Below are 22,382 nucleotides of genomic sequence, written 5' to 3'. Positions count from 1 at the left end.
TTTGCATTCTTTAAACAGCAAGTAATTGGATATATGCAGTTTCAAATAAAAGACTCAATTAACAAAAATATATAAAAACGATATAATCAGGCAAAAACTACTACCCAAATTAGAGTAGACTATGTGATATCGGAGAAAACATACAGATGGACAAAATTTCTAAAATTTATTATTTTAGCCATAATCTAGTATTAACATTCCTTGTATCAATTTTTATTAAATGTCTCCTATGTACGAGTATATATATCCTATTTAAATCTTTATTACATTATTTACATTAATAAGTTGAAGCAATTGTACCAAATTGATGTACTAACTTTCTACATCATTTTACCATATACCTATTTTGTTTTTGGATATTTTTTTTTGATTGAGTTCGTTTTTTGAGCTGTTTTTTTTTTGTTAAATTACATCTAGTTGTTACATTGTTAAAATCCTATCCGTAAGTGAATAAAAGTAGAGATTAAAAAAAGGGAAGTACGAAAATCTGGTTTAGTTGAATTTTTTTACTAATTTATTCGATATATGTACATACAATATTTACAATTAGTATATTTAGTTTATTGTCGACAAGAATATATTTAACATACATCCTTTAAATGGAATGCTAACTTTAGACAAAATAAACACGGGGCTTCAGCTACAAAAATCAATAGTCGACCAATATGGCAACGCATGCATGGGCTATTATTTTGACCATCAGGTGGGCCGTCAGCTTGTTTGCCAGATAAAAAAAAAAAAAAAAAAAAAAAAAAAAATCGACCAATATGTTATTATTTTGACGTTACGAGCTTATGGCAACAGGGTTATCCCGCACATTCGCCGCGTGTTGTATGACGAGCCAGTTTTTGTGCGACATGTTACACCAGCCATTCATTAGGCCCTCGCTGCTGTCCATGTCAGCATTAATTACAGGATGCCTTTGACGAATGACACGCATACACCCAATGTTTATAGGCGAAGCATTTAGACAGATTTGTATGGAATTATCAGATATAATATTTCTAAATTTATTAATTAATTAAACCCAAACATATTTTTAATGAGCGATGTGATGAAAAAGATTGGAGATTATATTATGTAATAATTAAAATAAAAATAATAAACAGAAAAAAGATATAAAAAAGTAAATTAAATTAATAACGTCCCTGTGGTCCCAGCGTAGAATAGGCTACCCCTTCCTTTCCTGTAGATATCTAAGAGGCAACTAAGGGAGGGCGAGATGAGCAGCAGCGTCCTTCTTAAAAACATTTTCAAAACCTAACTGCGGTTGCCAATCCCCCTGTTAAGCATGGCAACTACTGACAAAACCCCTCCAAGGGGAAGGCTTACGTTCAGCAGTGGACGGTTAAGGACTAACATGATGATGATGGTGATAATGAAATTAAAAATAGAAATCTAAATATGTGCATCTTGCACAAATACTTATTAAAATCTAAATATATATTGCATATATTATTATAGTATTTTTCCATTCTTATATCTTAAACAATGAATATACAAAGTAAGTATGTATCGATATTTGTATATTTCTTACTCAATCAAACAGCTAAAAGAATTTGAATCAAGTCTGATATGCGATTACATCATACACTAGTGTAACATATAGGGTAATTTTATTTTAATTAAATCGGACAAAACAGCCAAACAGTAATAAACGAACCAGCTTTCACCTCGTGATTCCTGTTATTATAAATGTGAATGTTTGTTTATTTGTTTTTTACATCTTGTCTTAACAAATAAGCTGTAGAAGAACATAGGCTACTTTTATCCTGGTCAATCAACAGATTTCGGCAATGCAGACAAAGTCATTAGTAAAAACTAGTATCCTGTACGGTAGTCGAAGACAATTATATATTTTTTCCCAAACATATGTATATGACTTCATTCCCTTTTATTTTTTATTTTTTCTCTCACTTTCCTTTTAAACTTCACCTTGCAGGTTACTCTGTTTGAGTCATAGATTGTTTCATTTGCTGTTCTAATATAGTTTATTGTTTGTTACAGTAATATTTATGTATTTATTTATATATGTGTATATTTATTCATTTAATATATTAGTCTAAATATATGTTTATAATATATTAATATATTAAGTACTTTTATATTTATACAAATCCGTACGAATGAGTAAGAAATAATTATATTGGTTTTTCTATTATATATTTGTATTTTACGTTATATCAAATTATGATAATATTATGTCTACTTTCCAATTTAATATTTGAAATTGATATTTATAGGTTGTTCTCTTTGTTAATCACGAGAAAATTGTTTAAGAGAATATTGGTCATGTATGAGTATCAAATAATCAGACTATGTTTATACAAATTAAGTCTATTTCGAATACCACACAGACAAAGACATAGACACAATTAGTGTATAAATCTTCGTTCCTATGCAACAAACTTGGATTAAGTTACATAATTATCGTAATCCCTAATATTTAGACAGTCAGAAACAGCATATCCGGACTACTAATCACCTGGTTGCACATCGACTATCGACCCACACTGTTGCGTTCTGATTACATAGGTTTATAATTGCAGCACCTGCCAATTAGTGGTGCACAGTAATCGCTACGCATCGATTATTGAGCGATAATCGAGCTACATATAATCTAATAATTTGTAAGACGATATCAATTATTAGATTAATAATTATCCATAACAATTCATTAATTATAACTGATCAAACAATATACTATTGATTAATCTTTATTTTATTTATTTTATTTATTTGTGCTTTTGTACATAAACTTTTAATATTGATGTTCGGTTATAACTAAAATGTTCAGAGCCGGACTTGTCCGTTAAAGAAATTTCTTCCAGTCAACCTTGAAAACCCGAAAAGATTAAATATCTATGTTGTTTGTATGTAAAGCATGCCATATATAGTGCAAAAGTAATGTGATAAATAATATACGTATATTGTATATTAGTAGTTATGCTACAGTGTATAGATAAATACAATTATTTCATTAATTATATAAATACATTTAAACATGGAATGACTATTACATACTTTATACTCGATAACGAGATATTGTTTAAAATAAATAACACAAAATAATAATAAGTAATTTATTATAATTGAGTTCTATAGATTTATCGTATATATCAATAGCAAATATTAGAATAATACTTTCAATAATACTATATAAAAAAGCCATCTATATAATTGATACTTTGGATATTATTACTAGACTATAATTAATAAAGTATCTAATCGGTATTTAAATTATTCTGATTATTGCATATATATTCGATATCGTATAACTACCGATTGTTAGACAACACTACTACAAATGAGCCCCAACTCTCGATTCGCTGATAACGAAATGTTTTCGGTGCATCGTTCATTAATTTGAGTATATTGTGTGAACGACAATTGCCTGATTACTGATTAAAGTGCTGCATCTGATAATTATATTTCGATTTTATAGCAAATGAAGAGATAACATCCAAAGTCATCAGTTTATATAAACTTTAAAAAAGAATATCTTATTTATGTATTAATAAAAATATTTGCATAGATACATATTTAATTAAAAGATTGACACTAATAATATTAAATTCGGATATCTTGTAAAACTATTTACTTTTTTCAATAAATAAATAAAATGTTTTCTTAAACATGCTAGGAAATATGAGCATTATTTTGATAATCTTCTTCGAGATAAATGAAAATGGCCGTACTGGCCAGATACATGCGGGCAGCGGCCGGCAAAAGTTGTATGAAAATCCATATCTGTCGTGTTTTGCGGCCAGATAAATTACTATGTAAACTCATATCTGTCCTGTAATTTAAAAATGGAATGACCTTTTACCTCGAAACATGGCTACCAAGGAGGTAACTATTAAAAGGTTTTATTTAAATTTCGAACTGGCTTGCAAATAGAAAGCTGTTTATTGAAAAAAAAAAAACAAAGGAATATTACAGCGCGTGAAAAATTATTATTGTTCGTTATTCGTCATTGAACTTAAAAAGTGTTTTTGATTTACGCACATTGTTTGAGAAAAGTACTATAAAAGCCTTGGCCACAACTAGGCATTGATGGACTCACGTATGTGTGCCTCGACTACGCTTCGGCCCACATTTGCACGTTCATCCATCAATGCCTCAGTTGCTGGCCGCTGCAGTAATATACTATTATATTATTTTATTTAGATAATTGACCTGTATTTTTATATGTGTATGTTATCTTCACCATTTATGAATCGATTTAAAATTTTTTTAATCGCAAAAATTACTTCAGTCCGTATTAGTTTTATCACAATTATAGTTGCAATTTGTTAGTGTAATACTATTTGTTTTCTGTATTTCCCATGTATCCTTTTTTTTAATTTTGAATTTACCATGTTTCATCTTAGTATTCAGAATTGACAACTCATGAGGAGTTACAATATATTATTTGCATATTCTTTATCTGTTATATATGTATACGAGTACACTTTATTGCACTTGTAAAAAAAAGATACAGCGATTAGTTTAACTTGTTAGAAAGGGTAGGTTTATCTCTGAAAGAGATCTTATTTTTCATCTGATGAGCTGTTTGATTGGCATTCTAGTAAAATTTCGGCCAGTCACAAGACAGCCTAAAATAAATACTTTTGTAACTATTACTAAAATAAATAATAGGTACCTACGTATCTGGAATTAGAGTTCTCAGAGACGAGTTACCTATTATAATAGGTATCAGTAACTGCTATAGGTATTCTGTACAACTAGTTAGTACTCTTTGTTTCACAGTATACCAAAAACACTATTCGAATACTAAAGAATTTTAATCAATATACCCACCTACTTGTACACTTTGTGAGTAGGCCGTATCCCTTAATCCTCTTACAAAAACAAGTCATGCGAAGCAACCCTAAAAACTTTGATACAACTATTTTCACTGCTTGCAAATTGAAATAATTCACCATGGTACAGTACATGAGCTTACAACTTGTTTATAGTCGATGGAAATATTATTTGTACCTCATTTACTCGATAATTGATTCATTATTAAAAATAATATTCCTGTCAAATGCAAACAGAATTAATTAAATTAGTTCAGAATTGGCAGAGATATCGTACCATATATTCAAAAAATATATAGACAAATTAAAAACTTTCTAATTTTTTTAATATTGCTTAAAAACCACAGTATGTTACTAATATAATAATACTAATAAAAATTGTAACAATGTTTGCACGTGAGAGATATTTAAGAAACAAATATACGAGGGGTATTAATAAGAACAATAGAAGTCAAAACAATAAATTTAGAATTTTGTGTATATCTGTGTTTGTTCCGGCATCACATAAAAATCACTTGTATCAAAAAGAACAAAAAAAAAACAAATTGGATACGATTTTCACAGCAATATTTCTAAAAACTAATGTATGTTATCTTGATACGCTATCTAGAAGTGGTCAATTTCATTAGTGATTCTACTTCTGAAATAGCAGACAAAAAGTTAGTATATAATAGAAATTAGCAGCTCTTTTTGAAACGCAGTAAAAAGACGCCAGCAATACGATAGCAATGAAAATTCCTAACCATTTTTTTCTTTTATATTACGACGATAACAGAAATTGTTGATTATTTTTATTTTATTCTTGAAGAAGTAACGGGATTTTTAAGTATACATTGACAAGTGTTTTAGATACACAATGTACCTGTTCATTGTTTATACAAATTTTAATATAAAATTTTGTTTTCTGAATTTGTTTCTTCTTTTGTGGCATACTAGAAAAATATATTAATTAATGGAAGTAAAAATTTTCATTTCTCACCAATTGGAATTATTCAACATAGTGTGCAGTAAGTTTAAGTTTAAAGCTTAGCTAAATGCAGGTAAACGCGATAGTGTCGTTCAGACTGGGTAGGGAAAGGAAACACATAAAGCAGTGCGAGCATTAATTACGAGTTCCGCAGGCAATCGTGTTGTTATCGCAACTTCGCGCGACTCCACCGAGTGGTGTGATGTGTCATTGCAAATTATTATTTATTGATAACTAACTGTAAGTCATAGTTTTGCCTGAACTAAAAAGAAAAGTATTCTAAATTTTCGGAGTTAGTAAAGAGACGTGTAATTAACACGATAAAGTTAGAGCAGTATAGGATTATTTAGATGTTTCGATCAATTTACACTAGCCGTGGTCACTTGTGAGTAAGGCCGTGGCCTTATATATATTTAAAAAGAAACTGAAAAGGTATCTGATAGAAAATATTTATGTGTTTTTACTCAGTTAATAAATATTTTAATTATTTTAATTCTTAAATATAATATGACCCAATTAATTAACTGGATTATTTGTATAATTTGTTATTAATAAGTAAGTATGTTGCCACTGTAAATATATTATATTATATGACATTCGGTTTTTGTTTGTGTTCATAGCACAATTAAATGAATGTTGTATACCAGATTCTGGTGAAACGTGTGAACAATATTTAAATATTATAGACCTACCTTTTTACCACTTTTCAATCAAGGTAATTTGTATTTATGTAGTAATATAAGTATATCCAAATATAAAAAAATACAAACTTTAATATTAAGAAATAATATTAATAAGAATAGTAGGAAAAAAATAAATGTAGCTTTTTTTCTTGAAATACAGTTTAATCAAATTTTCAACTCACATTTTTTTATATTTACCAGCTAACAGAACACGGTAACCATATTTATCGAAACATGAACAATACCGTGGACATAACAGAGTTTACTGTATCGCCCATGATACTCCCCCCCCCCCCTTCCCTGCGTTGGCATTCCTGAGGACTAAGGTGTTATGCCAGATATGCCATTATAAGCTAATCAAGAATACTTGACTATAAGCATTCTTCATATTTAACTACTGGTTACTGATTACAACTTATCTCCAGTCTTTGAGTAAATTTATCCTTCCATCTTCTCGCCTATTATTTTTCCTATCACTTGGGTATCACTCTAAACCATCAAAAAGTAAATAATTATGCTGTAGTAAGTGCTTAAGTATGACTTGTTTTAATGAATGAACGTAAAATGGCGGAATGAAAACGGATGATAAAACAAAAAGGATGAAATTAAATCTGACAGCTCATCGTTGGGAATTCAGAAATGAACGCTAGAAGGTCAACGTCACAGAATACATATAATTCTTTTCTCTCAATAAAAAACATTATTATATTAATATAGAAGTAGTGTGTTTAAAAACAAAAAAAAATTGTTTTGCTCTTGTATACTAAATGTGTCTAAATGCAATAAATATTGTGGACGATGTTTTTCATCGTCAAAAAATTCCATAATCCTAGAAATTAGTAAAATCCAAAGTAGATAAGTAAATTTGCATTTTATAAGTCTTTAGAAAGCTCTTTGTGTTCTGCACACTATTAATTTTAACTACGTTTGTTTCAGAATTAATGATACACACCCTTTCTTAAGCACCATTTACTTATGAGTGGGGTTTCATATATTTCGGATGTGTACTACGTACGTAAAACGTACCCTGCAACAATAATTAAGAATAATAATTTAATTTAAATGAATGGTCATGGTCTTATGCTTTCATAAAACACTGTATAAATATATATAGTAATATTATAATAATGAATTCTGATGAAATATCTACAGATTTTATTTTCATATTTATTTTATTTGAGTTTATATGCGCGATTTAGTTCGTGTGATGGGGATGTGTTAATTGACCGAGGTGAAATTAGCCTTTCTTTTCTATCCTAAATATTATGAACCGTTAATTAATTATTATTTACAAAGTTACTTAAAAATTTATAATATTCGTAACGTTCATAACGTTTTTTAATAAATATTTAATAACTAAAAGGAAGAAATATCATCCGTTTATGAGTTTCTCTTTAACATAAGAGTTTTTCTCTGTACTGAAACAAACTCGGAAATTTATAAACGGAGAGTAAAAAAAGAACGCGTGGTTATTTTCACATACTTTCGCAGAAAATCCTAACTTTGTACAACGTAAATGAATAGTATAACACATTCATATTATCTTACAAAGTGTTTCCTTCTCATAATATTCTATACTTGCCTGAAAAGAGCAAACGACATTATGTACATTTTACGTGGACTCACAAAACAAACAACATAAAATTGGGAAAGCCGCAAAGCGCAACAGTGCTTATAAAAAAATATACCATTAGTATAACGTGAAACGTAATGCACATTATATTTCATAACGGAACGAGAGGCCGAAAGACACCACTGTATCCATTTGTGATATCATGTTGTGTAGAATTCATGATAATAAATTTAACTGGAAAGGACATTTTATCCGACAGAATAAAAACTACAAAAGGTTATGGCCCCAATAAATAAAAAGTAAATTATTCCAAAATAAATAAGCTTAAATTATCTATTCTTTTAAGTAAGATGTTGGAAGTTTCTTAATTAAAAAACTATATATCTGTGTTCAACCAATATATAACATCGAAACCTAAAATTATTATTTCATATAAATAATGGGGTCACGTATGATGACTATTTCGCACGAATTTCTTCCCATATATAAGAGAAACTTTACCATTACCATGATGAGTATATGGCGTAAATTATCTGTTATTACAATTAGATTATTTTTTCTTCTATTTTTTATTAAAAAAAGTATATTTTGTAAAAAAAATGCTATGGCTTAAATCATTCATGATTATCGAAAATTATTTTACGTTTTATTACGTTTTATTATACAAACTCTTTACCTAATATGATTTTTCTATTTACTAAATTTAGTTTAAATCCTTACCAGTATGAGTAACAAACACCTAAATATTATTACATATGTCACATTTATATATAATCGTTGTCTATTCCATAACATTATTTAGACTCAATGGACTTAGTCGCTGTATCCGTGTTTATTCCGCCACAAGCGAATCTTTGATATCAAATTCTTTAAGAACAGACCGCACGTAGCCGCCCCCACATTCACTCATATTTTAGATAACGTTCGACTGTTTCTCTGCTCCTCCACAAACGGAATGTGAATAAAAATACGAATATTTTTACCATTTCGGCGAGTCGTGCAAAGATATTGTAATTTATTGTGGTTACTGTAGATTCTATTCTTTTGTATTAAAAAATATCGTTGAAATTATTATTTTCTGGTTGAATTATATTTTTATAATATTAGGAGTTTCCTGATTAATTTATTTCATATCATTTAATAAAAAGTAGCTATATTGTTTTGACATATATATTTTTTTAATCAAAACGAAGTACGCCATTTTTGTTAGTATTGCAAGTAATCGGCTTCAAAATTTCCCAAATCAAGACGATTTTTTTTTATTTGCATTAGAGACTATTTTTCTGATATAAATATATGTATATTTATATATATTTATCGTCATCATCATCATCTCAGCTATTTTATCTGTCCACTGCTGAAGATAAGACTCCCCATAGACAGCCATAAGGAAGGGCTACCTTCATCCACTGCATCTGAGGTTGTCACTCCATCTAGTGTGGGGTCGCCCTACACTACGTTTGCCCATACGAGATTCTTAACTTTTCTTCATCATCGATTGTCGGTTCTTCGAGCTATGTGACCAGCCCCTTGCTACTTTATCTTGCTTATCCTTGGAGCTATGTCGTTGACTTTGGTTCTTTTACAGATATCCTCATTTCGGATTCTGTCACGCAAAGAAACTCCGAACATAACTCGCTTTGCATACGGGCAACCGTGTAGGTCCATGTTTCGGTTCCATAGGTCATCACTGCTGTATATATTGCTTACAAATTAATATACATATACTCGTATTAATTAAAATAGCGACCAGTTTCAATGATTTTATTAAAACCAAAACATATTTTAAGCACATATTATAGATGAATATAATAAATCAAAGGAATTAGTACAGATAAAGAGCATTATGCATTAGTTTACTCTGTTATTTCAAAAATATTTGTAAATATTTCGTATCATTTTTATTTTTCTAATTAACTTAAAAAAATATATTTTTATCTATATTCGTTTCTGACGAAACATTTTTATAGAGAAAGAAATTTTCTGATCTTATAGAGAGAAAAAAATTATATAAAGACTATACTTATTATCATAAAAAAATATAGTGATTAAAAAATACATCCATTCGATGCCTTTAATGTAGTCCTAGTAGTAAATAGCCACTTTTAGATTGATACGATTTTCATATTAGTTAATTTATCAGACCTTACTACTGGGTTAGTATTTTTAATTTACATAAAGTATTCACACAATATGTAAAACAAAATAACCGAGTTAATAGAAAACGGAATATAGGAAAAGGGAAACTCGTAATAAAATCTTATACCGAGCCGCTTCGTCAGCACGGAAACAGTTGGCTAATAAGAGAAGGACCTCTTATGGGGAGAGGCACTCACGCACAATGTCCTAATCATGAGTACGAAAATGCTCGGATAAAATAACTATGGGTAGAGTTTTGTTCCAACAGTGGGATGATAATAGGTTATAGAACGAAGTCTTCAGACATAAACAGTTGTATTAATTCAGGTAAAATTCTTAAGTTAGTAGTCAATTCTATTAATTTATTAATTTGACCATCTTTCATATTTTGTAAATGAGCGTGTATTGTCGTTAGAAAATATTATGTTTAATAACTAAATACTTAATATTTTTTTCAGACTAATAAAGTCAATAAAGAGCAAGCAAATCACCTAATATAAAAATGAGAAGATCAAGACGGTTATCGAAACTAAAAGGTAGCACTAGATGGCAGCACAAGATCACGTGCTGAGGCAAGATGGCGGCGGGCGCGAACATGCGAGGTAGCGGACCTTTATCGCGCCTTCTTGTCCTGGCAATTTTACATGTCAATTTTATTGGTAAGTGAGATTTATTAAATTTTTAAATAAAAAATAATAGATCCTAGTAACTGTTGAAAGTTTGATAATGTTTAATTCAGTTACGGTTGTTACATTTTTTCTCGGTGAATAATATTTTTTTATTTGAGCATACCGATATTTCGACGTAACTGACGAAATACGAATAGGAATAGAAACACTTATGGTAAAAATGTGTTTACCTTTTTCTTTGTCGTCATTTATATGCGTCAAAGAAAACACTATCTAAATTCATTTGAAACTCACCCACCATTGAGGTGAATATTTTTGATTATTGACTTCATTTTTAACCATTATTAATTAATTCTATGTTTATTTTTATCAATGGTTTCTACTTGATCGATAACTTAACGCTGTCTTCATTATTGAAGTTAGTTAATTTGGTATATTTCGATTGCTTCCTGTGACGTACCACAGTCCACATTCAATCCAATGCTTTGATCACTGATAAATATTAAGCGTTTGAAAAAAATTGTGTTTTGAGTTAAAAAAATAATGTTAGTTTTATAAGAAACTATGAGTTTTACACACTATGCATTGTATTTAACACTATGCATACCTTCACTTTAAACAAAACCCCAAAAGCTTTTTCTTTTCCACAATTAACGTTACGTAGACATAATAATAATAATAATAATTAGGTACTAATTATACGAAATCGCCACAGAACTACGGTACTGTTGATCTTGCGTCCTAGCATTATATATTATGCAACTTTGAATAGCAAACAAACTGACAACCCATCTGATGGAAAGTGGTAACCGTCCCCTATAGACATGAGCAGTACCATGGACATAACAAAGTATACTGTTTCACCTATGATACTCTTCATGCGTTGCCATACATATACGAGTATATTATGGTATATAGAGTATATTGTGATGAGATTTCTGTTTGACTAGGACATTTTATAACCTAAACTTTGTAACGAACCACATAGCGCATTATCATTAAAATTTATTCGCGCTGCAATATGCTGCACACAACATTTGCAACATTTTGGATTTACTAACGTTTGTGGAATAGATAAGTTTTAATTAAATTAATATTTATAAAATTTAAGAATATGGTCCACGAAAAATTATTTCAATCTTAACAAAATTAAGTCTCAATGAATTAAAAAGTGATCATTAAAATTGGTTCAGAATTTACGAAAATAATATTTAATTACACATACCTATACAGAAAAATTTAAGTGATATGAGAACACTGTCCTTTCTGTAGTCGGTTGAGACTGTATTTTCATTACATTTTCTTTTATCGATAAAATAATATAAATATATAAACTTTAAATAAAAGTTATTTAATTATAAGTAATAAAACTAAGCATATTCAAATTTTTACTGCTTTCATAATATTGACTTTCAGTTTAATTATATTTGGAAATAGTCCACCTATTTATTTTTGTACGCTCGCATTATAAATCAACACCAGCTGAAATTTAATATGATTTTATAACAATACAATACATTAAAGATTTTAAATAAATAAACAATTCATATTAACTCATTTGTAGTATAAATATAATTCCCATAATAATTTGTACTTATTTGTCGTATTTCGTTGTCTTTATAAATTTGCTGACTTATTTAGCTTAAATATTCGTCGTACTAAATTAAATCTAATACCCTATTTTATAAAATTATTTTCAACATTTAATTTTAATAATAACTTGTAAATTAATAACAAATTACTTAATGATCCTATGTATTCTGCAATCCGACTAAGTGAACATTTCTTATTAATTCTGAATATACTTTAATATTTCTTCACTAACAAACACCCAAAAATATCTTTAGGAAATGTCACATTTATAACACAAATTGTAACCTATGGGTTTATTCATGAAATTTAGAATAAAAAATATAACTTATGATCCACCTGTTTTCAATATCTATGTCCCCCTAAAAACAGGAATAGGACTATTTTTCTTGCGATTTTCAGCATATGGATGTTGAGCGTTTGAGGGAGGATATGGGGAGTATTGATTGGTCTCCCTTGTTGTTGGCTTCTTGTATCGACACCTGGTGGGGATATTGAAAGCGAGTTGCTTAAAATTTACAACATTCATGCACCAGTCCGACCGGTAAATCAAGCTTTATCAACTTTATCAATGATTATTTTTTCTCTAAATAATTCATTTCGAATTGGGGGTGACTAAGTCCTCAAATACTATTTCATCATATCTTTTCTAATCTTATCTGTGACTAAGGCAATCTTTCTCTATTTGTCTGCCTCCATTCACTTTTAGCTGTGATCCAATTTCATTCAATCTGGTCTATTTTTAGATAATTGAGCGTTATTAAATAAGGGCCATACAAAAAAGTCTTTACAAATTTACAAAAAATAATAACAATATGTGATGCAAACAGTTCTTTATTGTGTGCCATTACATGTACTAAGGCTACTAAGTACGTAGAGAATTAACGAGTTTTTTATCAATATAGAGGGTTTTTATATAAACACATAATTATAATATAAAATTTGTATTATATACAGTCAACCTTAAGGTTAATAATATATATATATATATATATATATATATATATATATATATATATATATATATATATATATATATATATATATATATATATATATATACATATATTCGTTGTATTCGTTGATTTGAGGTACCCCGGAAAAGGCTTGGTCTATAATGTCCAAGTTTTTCACAGTAGAGGAGTACGCTATAATTACACGAGTACCAATATTATTTAAATTTATAATAAGTTTAATATTTTGAAGAAAACAATAAAGAGTATCTATCTATTTATCCTACGTATGTTACTTTTTTAATACTCAATAGCAATTTCTTTAATTAAAACACGTTTCGAATGAATTAAGATCAATTTGTTCCTAACTTACCCTTCATATTTGTTTGTAAATATACACGAAGTTGTAGAGTATAAATTAATGTTAGCTCATCAAAAGGCATACTAAAGGGTACAAAGGTAAAGGGCACATTGGTAAGCAGACTTCTGGTTAATTATAATTAGTACTATTGTTTCACTAGTTCTCTTGTACGCCTTTTTTAAAACTCATATTTTTTTATTTTATATATTTTATCAACTTTATAAATGTAGACAATTTGATGACCCATCTGATGGAAAATAGCGACCATCACCTATATACATAAACGGCAGTATACATAATATGTATAATGTTTACCCATTATGCATCTTATATGTATATTACTATTTCTAAGAAAGAAGGTTATATACTCAATCAAGTTGACCTCCATGCAGTTCCAACTGGAAACTGTTGTGACTAATTCCTGTCGAATTCGTCATGATAGATCAATTGATTGACCAGAGGGAGACTTTATACAAAAGTGGTTTGCTTGGGCACCTCTTTCCTATTCGTGTTTCTACTGTAAAGCAGTTATATTTGCATAGCTGTGTTTCGGTTTGAAAGGTGGAATATGGCAGTAAATTTACAGGGTACAGAGGAATAACACCTGAGTCCTCAGGAATGACAACGCATGGGCGATATCATGAGCGAAACAGTATATTCTGTTATGCACATGGTATTGTTCATGTCTATAGGCAACGGTTACCACTTTTCATCAGGTGGATCGCCAGCTTGTTTGACATTCTAAGTTGCATAAAAAATTGACCTGTATTCATCCCCACCTATTATCTCCCACAAGTGCCCCACCAGCGTAAATTGCTAATGTAAGCAGGGTTACCAGTCCATTATCACCCATAAAAAAATCTACAACACTCAAGGTTGACTGGAAGAAATCCCTTCAAGAGATAAGTCCGCCTGTGTACTGTGGTATTTTCATGATAACCTCATATCGATGTCATATTTAAATATACCAAGAAATAATCAAATAGGACGAAGAAAAAATAAGAGCAGGAAGTCAATTCATGTATCATAATAAAATAATCATGATAGTTTCCGGGGAGACTGTGAGGCGATCAACCTGGTATATTATAAACAGTATGCTCGCTAGTTCCCATTATTAACAATCTTCTCTCCTCACGTGATGCCAGGTATTTACTACAAAATTTGTATTCCTTTTACCACTTTAGAACACAGAACCCTAAAATACAATATACTCTAACTGTTAAATTCAAAGATATGAGACATAAAAAACAAGATGTAAACAAAACTCAATATGGCTGAACTTTCAGTTGAGTATCTACTATACAATAAGTCCAGCGAGACATTTGCAAATGGATTTTTTGTAGTCACATTTTGAAGCGATTCATTCGACGATGATAAAAATATAAAAGCGGGGTAGAGTAACGTGGATAACCCTTTCAGGACTCAAAGCGTGGCTCGGAATCCTCATTGAAAAACGGCCCACGGGTCAAAATGTCAGAACGCTCCGTGAAACACGCGTGTCTCCGTTGGAAAGGTTATGGATGGATTGGCTAAATCTCTAGGGTACCTATCTGTGTATAAATGTATACATAAATATGGTGTTTACTTATTTTTGTTCTGGCTTCATTTCATGTACATTTTTGCCAAAAGATGATTGCATGGGTGATTGAAATAATATTTATTTAAGTAATAATTTAATAGTTTAATAATTGATTTGGAAATACCAGGTAATTCCATTATAAATCAACTTCGAATCGAAGAGAATGCACTTTGTGCATGTCGTCAATATGATAATAGACAATGAAAACGAATATTTTATTGCCAATGATAATAACATTTTCTCGCTACAATATGCAAACTCGATCATAAGAATTTTTGAAATATGGTTATTTTTTCTCGTGCATTTTTCAATTTATCTTTATATATCAATAGGTTCATAACTTAAGAGTTACCCATATAAACATATTTAAGTTTTAATTATTGCTATTTAAAAAAAATCTAAATGAATCATATATAACCGTGTGGTCTGGGCATAGAATGGACCACTACTTCCTTTCCCAGTGTCGTAAGAGGTGACTAAGAGAACTTAATAGTCAAGGTATGGGTAGTAGCGTTCTTCTTAAAACATTACTGAAGCCTAACTGCGGTTATCAACCCGTCTGCCAAGCATAGAAACTACTGGAAAAAGGGAGGGAGGGGGGGCTATGTTCAGCAGTGGACAGTTGATGACTAACTTTACATACCTATCTCTATTTTAATAAAAAGTAAACAAATGCTGAATATGACCAGTAAGTTTTCTATATGTATAAAATTATTTCTAGTAGCCGTCCGTATTGTCTCTGTGTGAGTTGTACACAAAATAGCAGCGCTGTAGCAATAAAATTATAAATTGTCATATACTGAGTATTCATTGCGTTGGCAACAATATACTCGTATGTATATGTATATAATTAAAAGTTATGGTGTTTGTTGGTTAGTACATATATAGGTAAATAGATAATATATTCGTAATGGTCCGAATAAAGTTTGTAGATGAAAAACATTTCAAACTCGAACAAACCGTCTGTTAAATCAGAAAATGTAATTAATATTATGAAGTGCAGTGTTACTACACCAATTACGTAATTAAACCTCAAGTTAAGGTACTCTGTGAGAGAAAAATAAAACAACGAACATTCGGATATTCAATTGGTCAGAATAACCAGAACACATTGGCACAATTATAATAAAATTTCGAGTAACACTCGATTTTACATCCATGAATATTTTTTATACAACTTGAAATAACAAGCTGATGAACTTGAGCAATACTATAAGTATTACAGAATATATTATGCTACTCACGGTTTCCTTATGACTTTTTATTCCTGATGACTAAAGTGATGTGTGACTGTACTTAGTAATTGCACAGCGATAACATTCAATTCGACTGCAAAATGCAGCTACAATGTAGCTGAATCACAAATAGAATATATGTATATATATTCTATATAAAGACAACTATTCCAGAATATCTCTACTTTCTATGGTTAAAAGATTAATCATATTTATATGAAACTAGTTTCCACCAGTGATTTCATCCGCGTGATCGGAACTATGATAATTGACAAACATTAAAGTTTCCCATGTACTTCTGCATCCCAAATGCTACTTGTTATCACACCTATATGGAAGGTTTGTATGACAGTTTTATGTTATTATACCAACATTTAAAAACTATTAATATTTTTAGTTTGCCCTGTAGCTCCCGGTACAAAATAGGCCACCTCTTTCTTGCCCGTGGGAGTCGAAAGAGGCGACTAAGAGAGCTTATGGAGTCCCTCTTAAAACATCACCAAAAGCCAAATTGCCGTTGCAAACCCGCCTGCTAAGTGTGGCAACTGCTAGCAATGCCCCCCCCCCCTCCCCCCTCGTATGAGGGAGAGTATGTTCAGCAGTAGGCAATTAACCTCTAATACAACAATGTTTTAAATAACAAATCATAAGTCAAGCAGAAACTATAAATTTAATTACGAAAGACGCTTACGCGTTAATCAAGGACCGCAAGATTCACAAGACTAGCTCAGCACGCGTAGTATCCAGTAGCGCGCGCGGAATTAAATTAATCTCGTTGTAAAATTTTCACTTGCCACCTTATCTCCTGTCGTATTGTCGTTTTATTGTGCCTACCCTGGAACCATTAGCGAAAATGTCACAGCGACGGCATTGTAATCGCGCCCGCGGCTCGCCCGCACAATGACGACCGTTCGACCCCGCCCGGCGCCCGTGTACACCTACCTTTACGCTACGATACAAATTTCAGTTTCTATAACAAATGAGGATGCGCACTCCTATTATTTAGGGAATAGGTGTATTAAACCTTTGTACGAATTCGTGTTTGTACCCGGCTTCGGATATTTCAAATGTAATATTTTCATAACAAGAGCTTATTTTCACCTTTCATGCATTCATTGTATTTTGTCAATGTAAATATAATTTAAATTATTACACATTTTATAATTATTTTTTTATAAGACAATCTTAAAGCATATTTATACATTTAAATAATATCAATATCTATATTCCAGTAAGATTATCTACCAGGTAAGTGTATAAAATCTTGCACTGATAAGTTATTTGTTTTAACAAATAACTTATCAGTATACATATATTATACAAAAGTATTAATATTGTTTAAAAAAATACTATATACAAACAAAAGTATTACACACACGAGAAATCAAACTATGTCTTTTAACATCTACACGAATGGAACTTACAGACTGATAAAAATATTACCAAATAAAAATAAAATATAACAAACAAAAACTATTCCCCATACTAGTGTCCAATAAAAGCTTATCCGAAAATATATGAATGAGTAAACACTTTTACGATGGTGTCACCTACATTTCTGCAAAATTCTTCGCAGCAAATCTCTCGCGTCCATAGGCTGATTCTCCTCACGTTGCGAGCGAGTGGCCGACAAAGGAAAGAGGGCTTGCATACCTTATTACCACCTTTTTGCCAAATCCCTACTTACGCGAAACACGACACACACTTGTAGGCAACTTGGAATGACAAATACGTGCTGACGCAAAATGATGAAGTAGGTTTAAGGCGATATTACGAGCCGGGCTTGTCCTGTGACCCTTTAAAGGAGTATATAATACATTTTTTTTTATATGCAAACCCTGCGTTTAGAAATCTTAAAATATTCTAATTTAATGTTATATCCGAACAGCTTGATTCAATATTATTCAAATCTTCATCATCATCATCTCTCGGCTAGCTGGACCGAGTGTCTTGTCAAATATATCAAAGAGGAAATACTATCCATCCGTAGAAAAACTGAACATTTGAGCTGAGGTTAAATTTAATTATTAAATAAGTAATTAAGTATTAAATGAGTAAAAATCAATTTGTAACGATCTAAATTCTTAAATATTTCGTGCACATTTTTAATTCACATAATATCAACCTACTCATAGTCGATTTATTTATATATTAGGTACATAATCCTCATTTTTGGTACAAAAAATATAGGATACGGGACCACCTACATCCACTGATCCGCTGCAATATTTTTAATTAAACGCTATAGCATAAACACCGTTTTATACTATCTATATATAAATAACGGCTCATCCCGGCTTCGCACAGTACAATATTTTGATGGATCTTTTAAGGTTTAACTGACACAAGCCATGAAAATCGATTTGATTACAACACATTGAATTTATTTACTTACACAAAAAATTTATAAGTATATATTAAATATACAAATCTTCCACGAAAAAAAAATGAAACTCGTATCAAAATTAATTGTATGACTTAGAAGAAAGAAACAGAGAGCGACTTCAATTTACGCTATGTAATGATACAAACCTTATATAATGTGGTCTATAAACAACACCTAATGAACCAGAGGGCTATTTAGATGAGAGTTCTTAAATATTTTTCCATATTAGAATGTCACCGCGTCTTTACTTGCAATTAATCAGCGAGTCAATGAGCCGTTTTGTTTGGACATAGCGGATGAATAATCCTTCCCTTGTGACTTGCTGACAGACAGAAATAATTACTAAAACCCCTTAGAACTTGGGTTTACAAAATATACAGATGCTGTCACTTCACCGCGTCTTTGCTGCTATTGAATATAAAATTAAATGACTTAACATTTTTTTTTTTTTATTTTCTAGATACTTTATTTATACATAAGAAATTAAATGTTCCCTAAGAGCAAAGTTAAATTGGACTTCCATTTTTTTAAAACTCATGTGGTACCCTTTGTAAATACACTATCTGTCAAGTCTCTGCTTCTTTTTTTACCTAACATATGAACTTTGTAGACTGGTAAAAGTATAATGACAATGCAAAAAGAAACCTGGTGGAAGAAAAAAAAGATCGGAATAATGAATAAGTCTATTCATTATTTTAATCTTTTTTATTGACATTACAATTTCACCAATTCCAGGCGACAGTCTTTTAAACTAAAAGAGCTTAGTGATTGTTGACCTACGACAAGTAATGAAAAAAGAAGAAGAAATATACAGATATATGTTAAATAATGAAATATATCCCTTAGTTATAAAAATCAAGAGAGTGTCTTTTTCTATTAAAATCCACTCCAATCCAATTTTCCGTGGAAGTAAACAAACCACAGATTGCAAATATCATTATTATAAGTAATCCCTTCTTAGAACATAAAATGAAACGGGCATTTATAATACTTTCTGTTAATTATCGTATCTTTTATTCTTAGAAACGTATTCGAATTTCACAATACATAGAATACTGACTTCTTACAAATCATATTTGGATCAACATTTTTTTTTTTATTCTCATTGCCATCTTATAATACATCTATTAATCTATACCTTTACACCAAATCTCTTTGATAGTCAAAACGGAAGGAGAACAAACTTTGTGTTTGCTTCATTGGAAAACATGTATGCTAAAATTAGCAAATACGATACCTGTTTCAAAAATCTTTAGTTCTTTCTACGTAAGAGAATATACATATATAGTTCAATATATTATTACTAAATAAATAATTTACTAAATATTATAAAATAAATACTGAATATAATGAAAACAGCAGAAGGGTAGAACGAAAAGTCTAGATCTTGTATAGGATAAATGATCAATGACGAGCAAAACAATTTATATTACATTGCAAGAAAATTCTATGGTATAATTAATAATTAAATAAGTACCTATTTAATCAATTTGTTTGAGCAGCAGGACATGTTAATAGTCCTCATAAAATAGAAATATGTAAAATAATTTTTAGATAACGTCAGTTCAAAGAACTCATAAAATATAAAGCATTAAGGAAATTGTGAGGAACAAAAATCCGTGTAGCAAAGCTTGTATTTACTGCTGTTATCTTATTTGCATACAATTCTGTATATTGCTGTCTCAACCATACACCATAACCGTATTGCTCTCCGACTTGTTTATAGAATATTTGCTCATAAACATGCAGATTCGGATGGGACGCGTTTTTATGTAAAATTGGGGAAAGGGAAGCTATTTTATTTATTACCTTCTTGACTTGGTGGCGCGTCAGGGCTGTCGGAGTGAGAGATTGCCTTCAGTTCATATTAAAGTCAAGCAAAAATACATATATACGAACATATAATCTTTTCAAATCAGCTCGCCAATTGAATTTTTTTATTGACATTTTAAGGAAAAAGGATTTATCAATTTTGAAAAGGGAGGGGTAGCCTATTCTATGCGGAGACCATACGACCATCTCAATATTGCCCTGTAATACTGAAATCTTCTGATTTTTATGTTAATTCACAGTAATTACTGTACATCAAATATTAAATAAGTATTATGCTAAGTATTGTAGTTCAAACGCTGATACTGTAGAAATAAAATCGACCACTTTTTCAACGATATCTAATATTGATATATAAGCAATATTAAACCCTTCTTTGCATTATGCAAATTGATGGAAATTTCCATCATAACATTGAATGCCCAAAAATTATATAAAAGAACAAGTTTAAGTTGATCGTGTCTGGATACCTTTAATGTCCAATGCAGAAAAAAAAACATACCAGTCAAATTTATTTTTTTAACTATTTTTCCTTTAATTTTGAACTTGAATTATATCACCTTGATTTATTTCACCAGTAAAAAAATCATGCAAAAAATGGTTAAAACGTTATAAAAAGTGTAAATATTACAATTTGCGGATATTTTGACACTCTTTGAAAAACTACTGAATGAAGCACTTCTCAAACCGCATAGTAAGCGACTCAGGGGAACTCGTTGAGCAGTACAATGGTAAAAAGTAGCCAGTTATGCAGACTATAGAAAAAAATATAAAGCTTTAAAATCCTCTTTTACGTATAATTTAAATAGTGCAATTCTGAACTTTTTTTGTAAAATAAGACTTAATGGCAACGAATTACATGATCCTTCTCACATATACCTCACGGTTACTAGCAAAAAGATTTATATAATTTGACATTACCGCAGGTTATCTTGAAAACAACACACCTCGTCTTGAAAAGCGATAACTTTTATTAATACATTTCCTTTATTTACTGTACTATCTACACATAAACTCTTGATACAGATGTGTTAATTTTATGATCAGTAGAAAATATGTTTGGCAAAGATGTCACGTTATATATAAATAGAAAAATTGAAAAATGCGGAACCTCCTTTTTTAAAGTTGGTTAATAAAATATCGGATGTTTCTTTCAACAAAAAGTAATATCAACCGCCTACAATATTTGTAAACAATGAAATAGGTTTATATAAGTTGAATCACAGCAAACAACGCTTCAGATTTTGGTTATTGAATAAATAAAACAAATAAATAGTCGTGAATCCTATTTTCAAGTTCGTGATTCATCTCCGAAACAAAGGATAAAAGTGAAGGGTCCCCTAAATATACCATTTTTGCAAGGTTGTGTTTTAGCGGTGATGTTCTTTCTCTGCTGATAATAAATCTTGTTTTGTAATTTACGGTTCAGGAATGAAAAAATATTCTACGAGTTGCAAAAATAAAAATATGTTAAGATCGCATGGAAACAAAAAATTTTATAATTTATTTCCTCAAAATAATTATTAATTTTTTTGGATAAGAATAATACTGATCCTTGCCGCTTATCTCTTACGAGGAAAGTGTAATGTAAAAATATTTTAAATTGTAAATATTTTTTCTAATTATGGATACAAATGTTTTGAAAAATAAAA

At 30.1% G+C, this 22,382-nt stretch overlaps 1 protein-coding gene across 2 annotated transcripts in view; it reads left to right on the top strand.

The window, feature by feature from the left end:
- Nucleotides 1–22,382, top strand: part of LOC113518403 (lachesin) — a 97,346-nt gene that overhangs the window by 5,248 nt on the left and 69,716 nt on the right. For both annotated transcript variants that reach the window (XM_031913331.2, XM_026903309.3), the window contains exon 2: nucleotides 10,626–10,826. In XM_031913331.2, coding sequence (XP_031769191.1) covers nucleotides 10,745–10,826 — 82 coding nt within the window. In that variant the 5' untranslated portion in view covers nucleotides 10,626–10,744. The remainder of the gene's footprint in view (nucleotides 1–10,625; nucleotides 10,827–22,382) is intronic.

Source organism: Galleria mellonella, unplaced genomic scaffold, assembly GCF_026898425.1.
Source record: "Galleria mellonella isolate WM207_F2 unplaced genomic scaffold, CSIRO_AGI_GalMel_v1 utg132, whole genome shotgun sequence".
Taxonomy (NCBI): Eukaryota; Metazoa; Arthropoda; class Insecta; order Lepidoptera; family Pyralidae; genus Galleria; species Galleria mellonella.
This window is presented reverse-complemented; position numbering and strand designations above follow the sequence as displayed.